The 18,491-nt window shown below is 40.6% G+C and overlaps 1 protein-coding gene across 1 annotated transcript; it reads left to right on the forward strand.

The window, feature by feature from the left end:
• Nucleotides 1-459: 459 nt before the first annotated feature.
• TTC24 (tetratricopeptide repeat domain 24) lies at nt 460-17,886 on the forward strand. Its single transcript, XM_063439461.1, has 12 exons — nt 460-549; nt 2,551-3,331; nt 8,694-8,909; nt 10,719-10,847; nt 11,157-11,278; nt 11,800-11,919; nt 12,729-12,823; nt 13,109-13,254; nt 14,003-14,123; nt 14,204-14,286; nt 15,130-15,178; nt 17,493-17,886. The coding sequence occupies exons 2-12, from the start codon at nt 2,575-2,577 to the stop codon at nt 17,596-17,598; spliced, it is 1,944 nt and encodes a 647-aa protein (XP_063295531.1). The 5' UTR covers nt 460-549; nt 2,551-2,574; the 3' UTR covers nt 17,599-17,886.
• The last annotated feature ends 605 nt before the right edge of the window (nt 17,887-18,491 follow it).

Consider the following 18,491-nt stretch of genomic DNA (forward strand, 5'->3'; position numbering starts at 1 on the left):
TTTAGCTGAATGAAGCAGTTTTGGTGTATAGATCATGTCCCTGCTGTCTCACTGCTTAATTCTCTACCATTTCAGAGTTTTGGCAGTGAATTAAGCAGTTAGACTTCAGAGGCATGATCTATACACCAAACTGCTTGTTTTGGTGACTATAGTGTGAGTGTCCCTTTAATCGTTAAAAAAAACTAATTGTACTGAACACCAAACTTCTGAGGCTAAATAGGCAGCCTGTGGCTATAGTTTTGCAGTGGAATGTTTCGAAAACAGCTACTGTTTCCTATATTGTGCTATCCGTCATTCAGGTCACGAGAGTCTGGTGAACTATATCGGCTGGGTGTTATGGTGAGTGGCCAGCCCACTTTGTCAAGCTCTCAGTAGATTGGGAGGAGGGATCCCGGGGCATTGTTGAAACCTGTTGCTACTGGAGACAATGACAAAGCAAGAGTATCTCTCTTTAGAAATTAAACACCGCACAAACACTGAGACCAGGAGCCTGAACCAGACTCTTCAGACAGCACAGGAGTCCACGACAAGACCCCAAACCTCTCACTGGTACGTGCCCCTCTGTGCCCCCCCCCCCCCCCCCCCCCAAAATCACCCCAAAATCTCCAAACTTAGTTAGCCACTTCTACACTAGCTCTAAATTTGAATTTATTAAAGCAAAATGAAAATTTACACACCAGCTACAAACCATTTTAGTGCATCAGTGAAAATATATATTCTTTTTATTTTATTATCTTTTGTGTGTTAGGGAAGCAGTTTATTTATCAGTTTGATATTAATTTAATTCACTTACATATATTTACATTTTTGGAAGTGTTTCACACAAATTCTTCCTTTGTTCTCAATTTGAATTCGCCCCCGTAAACAGATGGAATACCGACGTCCTGTAAAAATATTATAAAAAGAACCGCTGTGACATTCAAATATATATATATATGTAGGTAGTAGATGCATGGACGGGGTAACTGGGAGAATTGGCTTTGTTTAAAGGGACACTGGATGCTGTAGTGCTTAGACAGCCCTTTTAAGACACATGACATGTGTGACATGTCATGATTCCCTTTTATTCCAGAAGTTTGGTCCTTAAGGGGTTAATACAGGAAAATAAATGTTAAATATTGTGAATGTTAAGTAATTAAGAACACATTACAAGTTCCTGAATGTTAAATAAGTCATGGGTCAGGGTAGATCTAGATAATGAGGATTAATATTTACAGCAACAACAACTGGACGTTTTATAGTAAAGGTTTTTATAGTAAAGAGACGACTCTTAAATAAGGAATTCCGATTTTACAACTGTCTTACACTGGATAAAAACACTTAAAATAGTGACTCCGCTTCTCCAGGTAAATTAACAAAACATTATTTTATTTAATAGCACCAGAAAACTACTTTATGTACAGATTGTTATCCAGGTACTACAACATCTTTACCCGTACAGTTACATATGATTAACAGACCGATATTGCTAAGCCTAAGGCTAAAATGATCTATGGGCCGTCATAAAGCATTTTAAAAATGGTCTATACTTGTTGTGTTAATATTTTTTTAAATCTGCTCATCGTTTTGTTTAATTTAAAAAAAAAAAAAAATATATATATATATATATATATATATATATATATATATATATATATATATAATATTTGAATATATATATAATATATAAAAAGATTTACAGTTAATATTGTGCATGTTGGACACAAAGCATTATCATAGAATTTAAAGAAACCATTTACCTTTCCTGCATTGTGGAAAGCGGGGAGCTACTTCAAGCCTTCCAGCTATCTTGCATCTAACAGTCTTAATGTTGGGATACTTCCCACTTTTTGTCTCTAATGCAATAGAGGATTAACCGTAAGGCTACCCTCGGCAGCCGCTTAGGGCTCAGGGGTTAGACAGGAGCCCTAGAACCATGATTTTGCTTGGCTCCATTAACGATCCCTATGTGAAGAATGCAGACGGGATCCCCAAACTTAAACCTATTCTGCTCTGTTGTCCCGATTCTCGGGCACCAGAGACCAGGTCTCCAGAAGGCACAGTGTGAGCGTCAGAGGAAGTTCTAGAGTTTGTGAGGTCTTGGCAAATCTCGAACAAGAGGAACTAGCGCTCTCAGTGATAGCAAGGCTCTAAGAAGGCCATGAGGCGAGGCCCCAGAAACTGACCTAATCATAAATCCAAGAGGCACATCATAAGACATGCACACACTATGCAAGGTATACTTGGTGCATTCAGACCCATGTGAGAAAGCTTCAATGGTGCTCTGAGCTGGGATGCCCTAAGTAGGGCTTTTTGGATGGAACCCACCCCTTTTCCAGATGACCTACCTTGTATTGCAGAATAATTAGATTATGAAAGGTAGAAATACCATGCTTTCCTAAAATGTCATCTTCTGTCTTGCTCTGAAGCCAAGTATGCAGTCGGTGATTGCGTGAAGATCAGGACAGTGGCCTAAGAGGACAGATAAATATAGTTACTCAACAATATCTTGTTGTGCAGGGTTATTGTATATTTTTACAACTATTTGTTTTGTTTTATTTTATATAACAGGTGGTAAGGACTTGTTCGTAAGTGATGGCTCCTGGAGACCTCCAAAATGATAAATCAAACAATGAAGATTCAGGAGCACCTGAACCAAGAGCTGTCAAGAAAAAGAAGAAAAAGATTAAGGAAGTGGCAAACAATTCAGGTGACACAAATGGCAAAGAAGAGAACGTTGGAGATTCTCAGACTGAGATAGAAGATCTCACCAAAGCTGGACACAAAGCTCTGCTCTCTGGTGATTACAATACTGCCCTGCCGTGTTTTAAAAAGGCCTTTTTGCTCTCTCTGGGTACCAAAATAATGACAGTCCAACGGGCATGTGCGTTCAACCTTGGCGCTGCATACGTGGAAACTGGGAAGCCAGAGAAAGGACTGGAGTTTTTGCTAAAGTCACGGCCCAAGGAGGGAGAAGGAGACTGCACGGGGGATCTTTACTTTAATCTTGGTACAGCTTACGAGTCCATGGTGGACTACCCTAGAGCACTGGAAAATTTCCGGAAAGCCATTCCTCTTTACCAGCCTTCCAATATGGGAAGCGAGGCCGACACACACATGAAGATGGCCTACTGCTATTTAGGGATGAAGGATATGGTGCGAGCCGCGCAGTGCTTCTACGATGCTGGAGATCTTTACCTACAAGCTCAAAAGTTGGACACAGCAGCAGTGGCCCTGAATGAAGCAGCTAATTACATGCTGCAGTGTGAATGCTACGATTCAGGGCACGTTCTCCTAACCCTTAACGAGACCCGTATGATATGTGATCACATAACGAGAAAAGACCTGCTCAGTATGTAAAATATTTCATCTTGATTATCTTTTTATTTGATCAATCTCCAAAGTATACAATAATGCAATGAAATGGATGCCAAAATCTTGAATTGTTGTTAAAGGAACACTATAGGGCCAGGAACACAAACATCTATTCCTGACCCTATAGTGTTGCAAACACCATCTGACTCCTCTGGTCCTTCCTTGTCACCCTAAATATAGAAAAATCTTACTTTTGATCCAGTCTGCTACTGCTGGCTCTGCCCCTGATCTGCCTGCTTGGCTGACATCATCAGAACTGTTGATGAAAAGCCAACCCGCCTTCCCCCTTCTCAATGAGAAAGTGTGTTCTTGCAGCACCAGCACAGAGGCTTGCAAAGGTGTTTTTCCATATACCCCAAAGAAAATATGTATAATAAATTAATGCTTGGTTTCTTTGGGGGCATAACTACTAAATTGCTAAACAAAATTGTCAATGAAGTGTTCCATTAAAGTTAGAAATGCAGACTGTACTAATAGTATTAAGTTATTATCAGAATGGCCTCCTAATCAATGCAAAATAAGGGGCAGCGCTTAATGGTTAACAACACTTAAAGATTTATTCACTAACATGATTAATGATAGTAAGAGCAAACTGTAAGGGGTTTATTCAAAAAACTTAAAGGACAGCTGTCACCTCAAAAATCTTTTTAACATAATAATCCTTTCATCAGTTTGTGTTAAAACTAACAGTTAGTCTCTATAGTCATTCGTGCTTCTGTGCAGGGAGTGACGCAGGGAAGATCATAGAGACTAACGGGGTTATTCAATAAAGTGACTGCAAATACGAACATTGTTCATGCCAGTGGCGTACATACCGGAGTCGCAGGGGTCGCGACTGCGACCGGGCCCGGCCCACCAGGGGGCCCGGCCGCCCTGCGACCTGGTATGTACCCACTGGGCCAGCCTCTCTCCTGGGGGGCCAGGAGCCAGCCACCTCAGGGTTCCTTCAAGGCTGGCCCTGGTGTCACCTCTTCACCCTCTTCAGCTCCCTCGCGCACCACACTGATAACGGAGCCGGAACATGACGTCATCTTCTGGCTCCGGCATTAGTACGCAACCTCGCGAGGGAGCTGAAGAGGGAGCCCTCAGGGGAGAGTGCTCCCTCGCGCCCACCAGCCAGCCTGCCCGCCCAGCAACACCACTGGACCCCAGGGAATCCCCTCAGCATTCCCAAAGGTAGGGAGGCTGGGGGATGAAATTTAAAAAACAAACATGTGTGTGTGTGTGTTAGTGTGTGTGTGTTAGTGTGTGTGTGTTAGTGTGTGTGTGTTAGTGTGTGTGTGTTAGTGTGTGTGTGTTAGTGTGTGTGTGTGTGTGTGTGTGTTAGTGTTAGAGTGTGTGTGTGTGTTAGAGAGTGTGTGTGTTAGAGTGTGTGTGTTAGTGTGTTAGTGTTTGAGTGTGTGTGTGTGTGTGTGTGCGTTAGTGTTAGAGTGTGTGTGTGTGCGTTAGTGTTAGAGTGTGTGTGTTAGTATTAGAGTGTGTGTGTGTTAGAGTGTGTGTGTTAGAGTGTGTGTGTTAGAGTGTGTGTGTTAGAGTGTGTGTGTTAGAGTGTGTGTGTTAGAGTGTGTGTGTTAGAGTGTGTGTGTTAGAGTGTGTGTGTTAGAGTGTGTGTGTTAGAGTGTGTGTGTTAGAGTGTGTGTGTTAGAGTGTGTGTGTTAGAGTGTGTGTGTTAGAGTGTGTGTGTTAGAGTGTGTGTGTTAGAGTGTGTGTGTTAGAGTGTGTGTGTTAGAGTGTGTGTGTTAGAGTGTGTGTGTGTTAGAGTGTGTGTGTTAGAGTGTGTGTGTTAGAGTGTGTGTGTTAGAGTGTGTGTGTTAGAGTGTGTGTGTTAGAGTGTGTGTGTTAGAGTGTGTGTGTTAGAGTGTGTGTGTTAGAGTGTGTGTGTTAGAGTGTGTGTGTTAGTTAGTTAGTATTAGAGTGTGTGTGTTTGTTAGTTAGTTAGTATTAGAGTGTGTGTGTTTGTTAGTTAGTTAGTATTAGAGTGTGTGTGTTTGTTAGTTAGTTAGTATTAGAGTGTGTGTGTTTGTTAGTTAGTTAGTATTAGAGTGTGTGTGTTTGTTAGTTAGTATTAGAGTGTGTGTGTTTGTTTGTTAGTATTAGAGTGTGTGTGTTTGTTTGTTAGTATTAGAGTGTGTGTGTTTGTTAGTATTAGAGTGTGTGTGTTTGTTAGTATTAGAGTGTGTGTGTTTGTTAGTATTAGAGTGTGTGTGTTTGTTAGTATTAGAGTGTGTGTGTTTGTTAGTATTAGAGTGTGTGTGTTTGTTAGTATTAGAGTGTGTGTGTTTGTTAGTATTAGAGTGTGTGTGTTAGTTAGTATTAGAGTGTGTGTGTTAGTATTAGAGTGTGTGTGTTTGTGTCTTCAGCACTTACATTTCTCCAGTGCCGGACTCCCTTGGCGCTGGGGATCTCTCCGCCCGATCCATCTCTCAGCTCCGAATGCACATGCACGGCAAGAGCCACGCGCGCATTCAAACCACCCATGGGAAAGCATTACTCAATGCTTTCCTATGGATGTTCAGCGTCTTCTCACTGTGATGATTAACCCTCAGTGAAACATTTCAGTTTCTCTCAAACTGCTATGTTTTCAGCTGCAGGGTTAAAACTAGAGGGACCTGGCACCCAGACCGCTTCATTGAGCTGATGTGATCTGGGTGTCTGTAGTGATCCTTTAAGTCTATGTGTATCTGCATACACTGGCGTGCATACCGCGGTCGCAGGGGTCGCAGTCTCCAATCCCCCCAAACATGAGCCAAGACTTCATGAAGGGGTAAACAAATCTCTCTCCTCTGCTTGGTAGATAATTGGATCAGTAACTGTACTAATTCTAATCCAATTATCTCCAAGCACAGAAAAAACACACTTTTTAAAAACACCCCAAAAGTACATTAAAATACATAAAACCCTGATAGCCCTGATCTGGGTGACCAACATATCCAAAAATCACCCAGATCAGTTCAAGGGTTCAGGAATTTCCTGGAAGTCTTATTTTTATCCATCGTGCACATGGTCCCATGCCCAAAACAGTTCCAGAGAATAAGGGCTAACGGTCAGCCCCTCTGTCTGGAGTACAAAAGTACTTTACATGAACAGAGCCTTTAAAAGTGCATTGGGCAAGGTATATTGCAGGGCCCATAGTCCTGAGGCAAGAGGCTGGCCAGCAGGCCCCTCCAAGAACCCGTGACGAGGTTCAGTTCGTCACAAGGGCCATAATCACAGGGTAGGAGGCTGGCAAACAGGCCCCTCCAAAAGCCAGTGACGAGGTTACTTTCGTCACAACAAGTCTGGATTTTTTTATTCGGGACCCAAACTGGCCCGAATTTTATACGGATTTCAGCTAGAAAAAAAACCCACTGGACAGCTGAAATGCAAATCTGGGCCCAGGTGCATCAAATCGAGGTTCGGATATTAAAAAAAAGCCAACACGATAAGCCAGCCAATCAGAGCGCTCAGACAGCCAAGTCTCACTTCTCTTGAGACGTGATACATTATGGCTGTAAGATCCTGTCACACACTAAAGGTGATGTAGAATTATTAAAAATCTTTATTGAACTTGTACTGAATTATTGTACTAACTCCATTTTAACCTCACACTGTGACAAACCCTCCATGTTGTCCTCATTACCTGACAGATTCTCCATCTTAAACTACATTACATGACAGAATTTCCCAGCAACATTTAATACAATGAACAGAGACTGTATTTTCTATAAAGACATAGTTGACTCCGGAATTATTGAATCTCCTGTAACATGCAACAAAGTATAACCAAGGCCAGAGCCAAGGCCATGAGAACACTGTACTAATGAAATGTTCTATTCATAAAAGAACTTTGCACCTGACCACAAGATTGACATCACTGACTGTGTAAAATGACGCTCAAGCCCCCCTTTCCACCGAGTAAACCTCATGCTGGGAAAGATGGCGCCTGAGCCTTCTGTCCACACCCTTGTCCAGAACAATACCACCTCCCGGTGGGAGGACACCTAGCTAGTCACTCAAACCCCTGAGCCAATTAATAATATTGATGGGTGGACACTGATATAGTCACATAACATTTAATCCAATTAATGATGTTTATTTGTTATTATCTGATATTCAATGATGATGTCATTTTGCCTTTAAAAAGGCCTGCATAACTGTTTTCCAACTAGATGGCATTACATTTTCTGAAGTGCTTTTAACCTGAACTCCATGTGTCAGTGTGAACTTACTTCTGCGTATACGCAATTTAATCATCTCAGATTTGGACAGGAACAGATAGACATTTAAACATATTTGTTTATTTCTAAATTAATCTACATCAAAGGTAGGGATGAGTTTTTCTCATTTTCTTACATAAACTTTGCTTTTTTTTTAAAAATCAGTCTCCTTTCAAATGTTAGTTTAACCCCTTAAGGGGTTAAAAGATTATTTAATTAAAATAGATTTTTGAGGTGACAATTGTTCCTTTACGAATGTAACTAACTGAAATCTGACATTTCAGGTCTGATTTGGAAAAAAATCTCTAAGTTTCAAACGGTTTCAGCCATCATATCTAAACTGAAAATAAATTCCCGAGTAAGCTTTGGACTAAAATTTGAAATTCACTAATACTTAAGTAAAAATGACTGTAGTACAGAGAATTTAAGCGACAGAACATGTAAATAAGAATCTATAAACATTATGATACTGTAATTTAAAATAATAAACAAATTAATTTAGCATGAAACAGTTTGGTATTAGGACACATTGTTTTGCCATCTCCATGGATCACACCTCCCCATTTTTAAATGTACATCTTTCAAATGGGGAGCATCACAAATAGGCAAGCAAAGTCTCCCCAGTAAAGGTAAACAAGGCAAATACCACTACATCCTTGCACTGAGGAATCAGGTGAAATAACTGTGTAGCCGGAGGGGAGAGAATTGGTCTGAAAGCTACGGTATATTATATCCCACAAGTAGGATATTGCTTTGTGGTTTTGTGCAGTATTCATTTTAAAGTAAAAAATATTTGAAAACCAATTCATGGGAAACTAACTGCTTAGGTCAGTTGTGTTGTGTTTTCATTTAATGGTAATGGAACTCCTTTTCCAATTAATTGTTACTCTTTACAAGTCTCGGGAGTTGGGGTGGAGGGAGATTGGAGGGGGTACTGGAGCAGAGGGACATTATAGTGGTCCTTTAAGTATATTTAAAAAAAAGCCTTGCATGTTTTGTGAAATCTCACAGAGATAGGGATAAATGACCTCCTTTCTTGTAGACAAGAGAGCTCTCCTTATGGTCAGCCCTGACCAAGACCACCGCACCATAACCTTCTCCACTAAGAAGCTCATTATGATTAATCTCTTTCTTGCATTTCAGGTCGATTGTACAACGACATTGGCCTGAGTTACGCCCAGTTGAAGGTCTTCTCGTTGGCCGCAGAGTGTTTTCAGAAAGCCCTACTTTTCTGCCAGGAAGATGGGATGGACAGGGACAAGGAAGCGGTGGTTTTACAGAACCTCGGAGCTGCATACAATACCATGGAACAATATGAAGAAGGCTTGACGTTTCACAAGCAAGCAGCATCTCTACACAGTATGTTATGACTAACAAATTAAGGCTATCATCTTCTTAATAGCTTTCTGGAACATGTCGTAATGATTATAACAAGGGCAGACAATACAGGTTGGGGTCCAGTAAACAAGTACAACAGAAAACTCTATGGTAACTTAAACTGGTTGTGATTTATATCAAACTTGCATCTCTTAATAGAAAATTATTGCGGTGAATGCGACACATGCACTGTGTGCCCTCAATGTTTCTCTGTTGGGCAAAAGGAACTGATGGCTTCACCGGAGAACAATGAGTTAACAAAATGTTAGCGTATTCCTTTAAAGCAACACTCTAACATGAAATATTAACATATTTATTTTTAATAGTAGAATGTTCCTTAGTAGATTTAGATTATTGGGCTTTTAAAATAAAATATGAGATTTTATCCAGAGCTAGGCAGTCTCCCTCCTGCAGCCAAGCCTCCGCTTCTGAGATCAGTTATCCCAATGATTTCTAGTCTAATTCAATGCTTCACATAGAAAAGTGCTAGGGACCTACTGGACGTGTGTGGCAATCGATGCGCCCAGCCAATCAGATGCTTCTCATACTAAAACCAATCAATTTTATTAAGATGAAGTGGTTTTGGTTCTTACAGTGTCTCTAACAAATTTCACACTGTAAAACTGATTTTGACCCAGCAGAGGGCACCAAACAGCCATATATCACAGAGGTATATATTCTAGTTAAAGTAAAAAATTTGACTCAACAAATAGTGTGTATTCTAATAGGTATTACATTGTGCTGGTGTAATCGGCAACTGGCTTATAAATTAAATTAATAAATTAGTATGTTTCCTCCACATCATGTAGCCCTTAAATTAATGTAGCGGCTACACATTCCCTCTCCATTATGTGATAATCTTCCCTTAATTCCTAGCACACAATCATCGATATGGGAATTGTCAGGTATTCAAATTGAACTCAAAGAAATGTTCACATGTTCCCTAAAATATCAATTTCACTTTTAAATCCTGAAAATGCACACATTAAGAGTTACTCTAATTACATTTACCCCTCATTCTAACCAGCCACATGTTCCCTCCGTCCCAAGAGCCTAAATTAAACAAACATTCTAAGCACCATAAACACTACAGTGCGCTGTAGTGGTTATTGTGCCAGGAATGCTATGGCGACTCTGCATTGTAAGTAGTCAGACCAATTTAGAACACTTTCACTTCTTACCTGGGTCCACCACATCTCCAGCTCTCTGTCTGATATAGTGGAGATAAAGAGCAGTACCCTGGTGTACCCCAGGTAAGGAGTTATACCGTAGTAACCCAGGGCACCACAAACACTATAGTCTGCTGTAGTGGTCATGTTGCTTGGAGAGTTGCTTTAATTATACATAAACTAATTGGATAGAACATTTTATGGAAAATAAGGAAATTAAGGGGTTCTAAAATATTGAAAGCCAGAAGACTGAAACAAGAGTCTCCAGAACCCCGACAGGGCATTGTTTTCCCTTAACACATGCACATGAGTTATTTGTCTTTTATATTATGTGTTTAAGAATATAATATATTTATATATTTATAAAACTCACATCATTGCCAAGGACCAGAAAATAACTAGATGACAATAAGCTAATAGCTGCCTCTACCTGCTAATCAATGTAGCAAAGCATACAAAGAGTAAAATGATATAATAGCTTTGTTTCCTAATTTTACAGATATAATTTAACTCTTCTAAATGTGAGCTGAAGCAGTAGTTTTTCTTTAATATATATTTCAGGAATGCATTCAGTTACGGATGTGGGACATGTTTATTAAACGTAATCAGTAATGTTTTTAAGGTCTTCTGGGGAACCGTCGAGCCCAAGGTCAGTGTTTTGGAAACCTGGCTTTTGCTTACAGTCAGCTCGAGGACCACGAGGCAGCGGGAGAGAATTATCTTCATTCTCTACAGGCCTTCAAGGATTCAGGTACGGGCTGGGCATTCTACGATGAAGAATTATGACTTGTATTGGAGAGCCTTCATGTAAAAACACAGGAGTTTACTTGATAGAATATTTTAAACGTGAAAAAACAAAAGTCTGATGCTGGTATCTTATCTAACTTCAGGAAAGATTGGCCTTCATGTTTATTTTCATTGTAACATATTTTATCGGCTTGGCCGACCTTGATATAAGAAAGATATGAGCTTTGAAGGGAAACAAAATGAATATGGTTTAGGGGTGGCGGGAAATGCTGCATGTTCTAATATTGTCTTGGTGGTGATTTCTGGCCAACAGATGATGTCCATGGCCAATGGCAGGCGTGCGAAGGACTTGGAGCTGCAAGATTCCGTCTTGGCGATCCAGAGAAAGCCGTATTTTATTACAAGCAAGCTCTGGCTTTACTCTCCAAAGCCAAGGTATGATCCCACTTATGAATAGGACTCTTGAAAAAAATAAATGAAAACTGAAACATTCCTTCTCGTAATAATAATTATTAGCAAATAGAGAGAACAAGATGGCAAACAGCCAAATCCTACTTCCTTCGAGACAAATTTACAAATCAATTACGATATTTTATCTTTCCATTCAGCCTGCTTGTAGCTCATCAGTGAATGAGGTGCTCTGATCCCGAAGATTATAAACAGTTTTTAGTGGAGAATAAATAGAAGGAATGGCAAATTGTAGGCCAAATTAACCGCTTTCAAACAATTCAACTCTGTTTTTTTTTTGCATAATATTTTCTATTCTCTTCTTAATTCTGAACAATTCTCTGTTTAGTAAATGAACCTTTTAGTTGACGGATGTCCTACATCTGTGATTGGGTGTTAAGAAAGCCATTGGACGGTCATGGTGTCGTTTGATAAATCAGAGGCTTGCTTTGCTCAATAAACAAACAAACAATCTCTGCCTCCAGTGAGTCTGTGCTTCTGTCATACAGGATGTTTCTGATGCGGTCCAGGAGAGGATTGTGAACAAACTGACTGACGCACTTCAGCGCAAGTTGTCCGTAAACAGTTGTTTTTCCCATGGTGGCGGAATAATTCCTGCTGCTCCTCTTGTAAGTCACGCATCGACCGGTAATTGTTATTATTATAAAGGATCTAACGTATGCAAAGCTTTTTGCAAATTATGTTAAAAAAAAAAAAGTAAAAACTGTGTCTTTGTTTCTATCAGCCTTTGATGACGATACATATAATTTTTCCCCGGCACATTGATCACAGTTATTTATATGCAGTGAGCTCCCATCATGGATTTAAATACATTTTGCATTGAGGTCAGTTGCGATCATCCGTAAGTACTATTTCTGCTTGAATATAGGTTTGTGTTGGTAACACCCAATGACAGGCATCATGCCCAATCCACCTGTGCTCAAGCAGTAATAGTTTTGCAATGCAAACATGACGTTATGATATGATACATCGCTCACTCTCAGAGAATTAGATAAGCATTTGGAATAGCGAATAGCATTATTCTCTCTAATATTTCAATCAGAAAAGGAAAGACAATCAAAGTTATTCACTACAGTGAGAATTCAGAGTGAATTTTTTTTATCTCGCTACTGGCACGAGGAGGGTCCGCACAGAGTCAGATCTCAGGGTCCCTGGCTGAGCCCTAGGCGACTGCCTTGTTCTCCTAAGGCTTAATCTGTCTATGTTTAGAAGTCATTATTGACACTTGCAGCGTTAATTACCAAAGTTAGAATTCAATGAGAATTCGTACTGAATTTAAAATTTAAGGGCAATGTAGATGAATATTTAACATGTTCTTTTAGGGGAACTGTTATACTTAAGCGTGAGATTTTTCACGCTCCTTTAAGCTAAAAAAAGGGGCTGAGATTATGATAAATAAAATGTATGTGTTTTTCAGAAATCGTTCCCAGGAAAGCAGCAAGGGGGAAACCAAATGAGGTACACCACAGATATGAATAATGGATACGGCAACGTACCGCAGGAACACCGTCGGTAAGCACCACTCGTAAACTCGCTTTTACCTCCACTAATAGTTCACCAAAAAGTATTATGCTAAGATGAGGCCCGCCATATGCTAGCATCGTAAGCACACAATAACAAGTGTATTTATTGGAGAAGACCAGCCTTAAATCCAACTCATAACCACATACTACGACTTACCCAATCTCCTTATTCCATACACCTATGACTCCAATAGCAAATTGCCATTACACAAATATATACTAGTGAAAAGGGAAAACATTGGGAACATCCTTTATGATATTATCTGACATTTAGATCCAACAGAATGAGTAGAAAGCCTAGTCATCTATCTCAGCCTGACCGCGAGCTTCGTGGACGAGCAGAAGAAAATTCTGAGGCAAGCCATCAAGTCATGGTCTGGAGGGAAAATGTCCAGCTTGCGGCAGAGAATACGAATCTGGGTAAGGTATACCTCAGCACACATTTTACTATAGATACACTCTGTATTATTTGTTAATGACTAGGCATTCACAAGCAAAAACAGGAACAAGCCGTGGTCAGGAATGGTAGAAATCTGGATATTCAAATAACAAGCCTAGGGTATGTACAGGCAGCAGACAGAGAACGGTCAAATAAAAGGCCAAGTCAAACCCAGTAAACAATAGAATGGAATTCCACATCACCCTACTGACAGGTTACCGGCCGGAATGACATGCTACTGGTCAACCCCCGGCCTACCATGCATGGAACGCTGCTGAAGCTCGGGGTCTTGCCCAACACATGTCCACCATGCTTGGCAGTCATGCTCCGTCCTCTAGAATAAGGGCTTTATTTTATTATAATAATAATAAAACTGCCTGTTTAAACTCCATGAGTAAAGGATTTAAGGATACAGACCCATATTCCTCTGTTTTTGGCTCCAGCAGTAACCAGTGCCAGGCCTGAATTCTATAACCAGAGACAAGTCTAACTCTGGTGAGTGAATACAAATATCCAAACCTTTCAGTCCACGAGTGATATATTAATCATTGGCTAAAGAATGAAGGTCCATCACGGTAAAGCTTCCATGTTCGTATATATCTAATGCTGCCTTTACCTATAGCAAAGAGAATAGCATTCTGTTCAGAATAGAAACACTTCCCAACGAGTATTTTATTGACTAATCCAGTACTAGCGCAGAGAACAAACCAGTTTTGTTGTTTTTTTTAGCGGATGCAGGCGAGGACAACGATTCGGATACTCTCACAGTGGTGACCAATGAATATTCGGAGGACTGTGAGCAGCCAGACTCAGCTGCCGCCTCGTACAGAAACCACCCCATGGCCAACAGGTGACTTATAGCCAGGCACTGAGAGTGCACTATAGACATACTCTGTGTCAGTCAGTAACAATACAATGTTTCACTTCCAGCAATCTGAATAACACATACCTGCATCCAGACCCACTGTACCAGAACTGCATTCACAGCGGCACCCTGTGCAACACCCAAAAAAGTAAGTACACCCCTGCAACCAGAATGAGACTCTCAATGCAACATCACTCATGATTGACGCCTGAACAGGTCTGGCTGTCAATCTGCACCTACTAATTCAGGAGTCGGAAACCATTCAGCACACCAGATGTCATGGACTACATATCCCCTGATGCTTTGCAAGCATTATGGCAATGAGGGCATTATGGGAGATGTAGTCCACAACATCTGGGGCGCTGAAGGTTGTCTTCCTCTGCACTACATACCGTGGAAGTTTAAGGGTTAAAGGGAGGAGTATAATCCATTTAAAAAAACGGCACAATATTTAACACAACTTTTTCCCCCCAGAATGCCTTGCACCGTAATCCTATATATTGTATACTAAAACCTGTAAATTCTGATTCCATCGTAACTTAATTTAATTTGTTCTAAGAGCATTTTTCTCACTATATACTGCTCCAGTTTTCATAGATTTCAATTAATAATCATGGCACGGCTGCTATAATTTTATTAAACCGTTTCATTCACCCCATATGATGAGTGAAACATATGCTAGAGGTTAAACTACTTATCCCATTAATTCCTACTGGACACAAGCTGATGGTATAAGATCGGGCCCCACAGACCAGAGATGCTATTGTGCAGCTTTATGATCTCCGATAGTGATTATAATTATTTAATTGTGTCTGCACCATTTTTAATGCATCATGTACATAATGCATTAAAAGGGTGATGGGGGGGGGGAGACCATTTTTACATATAGTTCCCTTTAAACATAGCTTCCATTTACATAAATTATGAATATTTCATTTGCCTTCCTAACTGATCAAAAGCTACATTATAACACTTACATGTTTTCTTATAGGCAATCATGACTATGAGACCCTGAAGCTAATGACAATGAAATCAGGGAGGTAAGGACAATTTAAGGGAAAAGTGTTTGGTAAAAATCCTTTTAAACGGTGTATAATTTTAGAATAGGGGGGATATATCATTCTTGTCTTGAAACAGGAAACAGTCTAAAACTGCAGAAGGACAGAGGTTCGACACCCCTGATTTTTCAATAAACACTGAGGTTGGGGTTGGGTGGGTATTCAATGATAGCTATTGAATTTTCACAAACATCATATCCAAGTGGACTTAATGAAGAACTTAAATAACTCTTAAATGGGCACTGAAGGCACTAGGCCCATTTTATCTCATTCAATTGGTTATAGTGTCTGTAGTCCCCTGGTGCTGTCCCTCCATTGTGTGCTAAACCATTTTCGAGCAGTTAAAGGTCCATGACCAACCACAGCCTTGGTCCCTACTACAGTTAAGGCAGATATTACACACTTGAATTTGGCCATACCAATTCATACCACCAATGGGCACTGTGATAGGCTGAAAGAGGTCAGCTGACACTATCAGCCAATCACAGCAAGGATGGGCTGCTAGGGACTCAAGTTTAGCATCAAAACATTACACCGGTTTTATGGTGAATGGGGAGACAGCACCTGGGGACACCAAAAACTATAACCACTTCACTGAGATGAAGTAGTTACACTGTCTACAGAGTCCCTTTAAACTTACCTGTAATCAGCGCCATGTCAGACTCCTCCTCCTGTGAAGTCATTAATCCTGATAACTATTGTAACGGATCACCTTCCGTTGACGGATGCTCCTAGCGCTTCCTGAGGACTCCCAGCACTGCAGATGACACCACAACCACCGCAGACTCCACAATTGCTGTAGCTTTACTGGAGCCGCGCCGTCTTCCGTCCACCCTGGAATCAGCCTCTGTCCTCCAGGACCGTGTGGGGAAGACCTCTCCTCCAGGAGAGCGTATTAGGAACAAGAACTAAGTGATTAAAGCTCCAGGGAATATGCAGAGCATAGCAATCCCCAGTGTGATATAACAGTCCCCTCCAATCACGAGACAAGACTACGTGTTGAGGGTCAAGAAGAACTCACACTCTGCTTTTATGCAGTGCTCCCCTGCAAGGGAGACGCCCACAGGCAATTATACATTAACCAACCAGATAACGGTTACATCCCACAGATTCCCTCCCCTCTGCTTGGGAGATAATTGAGTTTCTTACTGTATCGCCTCAATTATCTCCAAGCTAAAACTTATACCTTTTTATACATTTTTATAACTCCAAAACTATACATTCAATCTTCATAAAAACCACATATTAATAATCAGCATACTTTACTTACAAACATGTCCAAAATTCAGCCAATTCCATCCAGGGGTTAAAGAGTTAGCTTGAAGTCCTTTATGACCGACCGCAAGCACATTTTCATGCCCAAAACAGTTCCACAGATTCAGGCTGTGCGGTCGGTCTATTTCTGCCCTGAAAAGTTACAAAGTCCCACCCGAAGGCGGCGTTCGAATCGTCAAACTCACTTCGACTTTTGTCGAAATGTCGAAGTGGAACCGGGGGCGCGTTTTAGCAGTGTTTAATAGTCTAATGTAGGTCTATTTTACGCCAAAATTACAAAGTCCCATTCGAACGTGTGTTCGAATCTTCGAACGGGACTTAGTCTCCAGCCGCAGTGTCGAAGGGCAAAGGAAAGTACAGGTCAGCATTAAAGCATTAAAATGGCCGCCGCCACGTGTTCGACTGTCTAATGGCGGCCACTTCGACTACTTCGTCACTTCGACTGCATCCGAAGTGCCAGTTTAAAAGTACAAACCCTTTCTTTGTACAACACAGTTTAAGGGCCAGAAACAGTATACAAAAAATCCATTATGCCCAAATGCAGTTCTTAAAGGGCAATACATTCCAGGGCCATAGTCGCAGGGCAGGAGGCTAGCGATCAGTCCTCTCCAATGCCCAGTGGCAAATGGCAGTTTGTCACAACTATTATCCAATCAGATGCTTTTCATAGAGATTTATTGAGGACACAATCTGTCAATCCAGTTCTTCTGTCAATGGTTGGATAAATAATGTGAAAATGAAACTTCTCTATTATCTAAATAGCAGGCACAGGGCCAGGCTTTAGGAGGAGGAAGCCCAGTTTTGCACCATAAACAATACAATAAGCTGTACTAGCTATGGTGCTTATAGTGTCCCTTTCAAGAAACGTTACGGCGTGTTTTATGGCTGTTAAAACCGCCAACAGGCACACTCACATATGAAAGCAATACTTGTACTTATGTATTGGGTTTTTGGGGGGCACAAATTGCCAGAATCCATAAAGCAATGGCTGTTTAACCAATTATTCCTTCTTCTGTTTCAGGATGGAGGGAGAATCTGCTCTTTGTCCTCATCATTCCAGTGTGCCAGAATCCCCCTCAAAACCCCGTAAATCCCGGCTTCATTCTAGAATGTGTCGCGTCATGTGACCTGCATCATTCTAGAATGTGTTGCGTCATGTGACCTGCAATCTCTCAGGGCTGAGTAACCTCTTTATAAAGATCAGAGTGATCCACGGCCTCTGCAGGGGTTTAAACAATTCGACAATGACCAATCACAATATCACTAATATTCTACTATAAAGGACACATTACATAGTCTTATTTCCAGGTACTGTCAATAGGGTTCCATTTAAGTAGTAGATACAAGGAACAGCCTTCCAGTGGGATCAGTAGGGGCTAACAGTGATATAGAAAGAGTAGTAAATACCTTGAATATCCTTCTATAGAAAGAGTAATAAATACCTTGAATATCCTTCCTATGACAGTTATATAGAAAGAGTAGTAGATACCGTGAATATCTTCCCGGTGGAAACAGTAAAGGCTAACAGCAATATAGAAAGGGTAGTAGATACCTGGAATAGCCTTCCAGTGGAAGTATTAAAGGCAATCAGTGATTTTAGAAGAATAGTAGATACAAGGAATAGCCTTCAGTAGAAGCAGTAAAGGTGAACAATGATATAGAAATGGTAGTAGTTACCTGGAATAGCCTTCTAGTGAAATCACTCTCACACAGATCATTATACATAGAATTGTCATGAGGATATTCTGAAGTAGAATGTTGGAAAATCTGTTGGAAATCGTATGTTGTAATAACAGAAAGGCGCCAGCTGACCTCTTTAATGTGTGCTAACATGCTTCCGTAGAGGCACCGACTGACTTCTCTTATGTTTTTAAGAAAGAATTTAGGTTTTATAATGTATCAGAAAGGATTAGAAGATTTTAAATTAATGTTCATATTACTCAGATTCTGCATGTGCGGAATTTCAATTTGGAACGCAGCAAGTAAAGAATTAAAGCATTGAGCTGCCAGGGGTGTAAGC

Source organism: Pelobates fuscus, chromosome 13 (assembly GCF_036172605.1).
Source record: "Pelobates fuscus isolate aPelFus1 chromosome 13, aPelFus1.pri, whole genome shotgun sequence".
Classification (NCBI taxonomy): domain Eukaryota; kingdom Metazoa; phylum Chordata; class Amphibia; order Anura; family Pelobatidae; genus Pelobates; species Pelobates fuscus.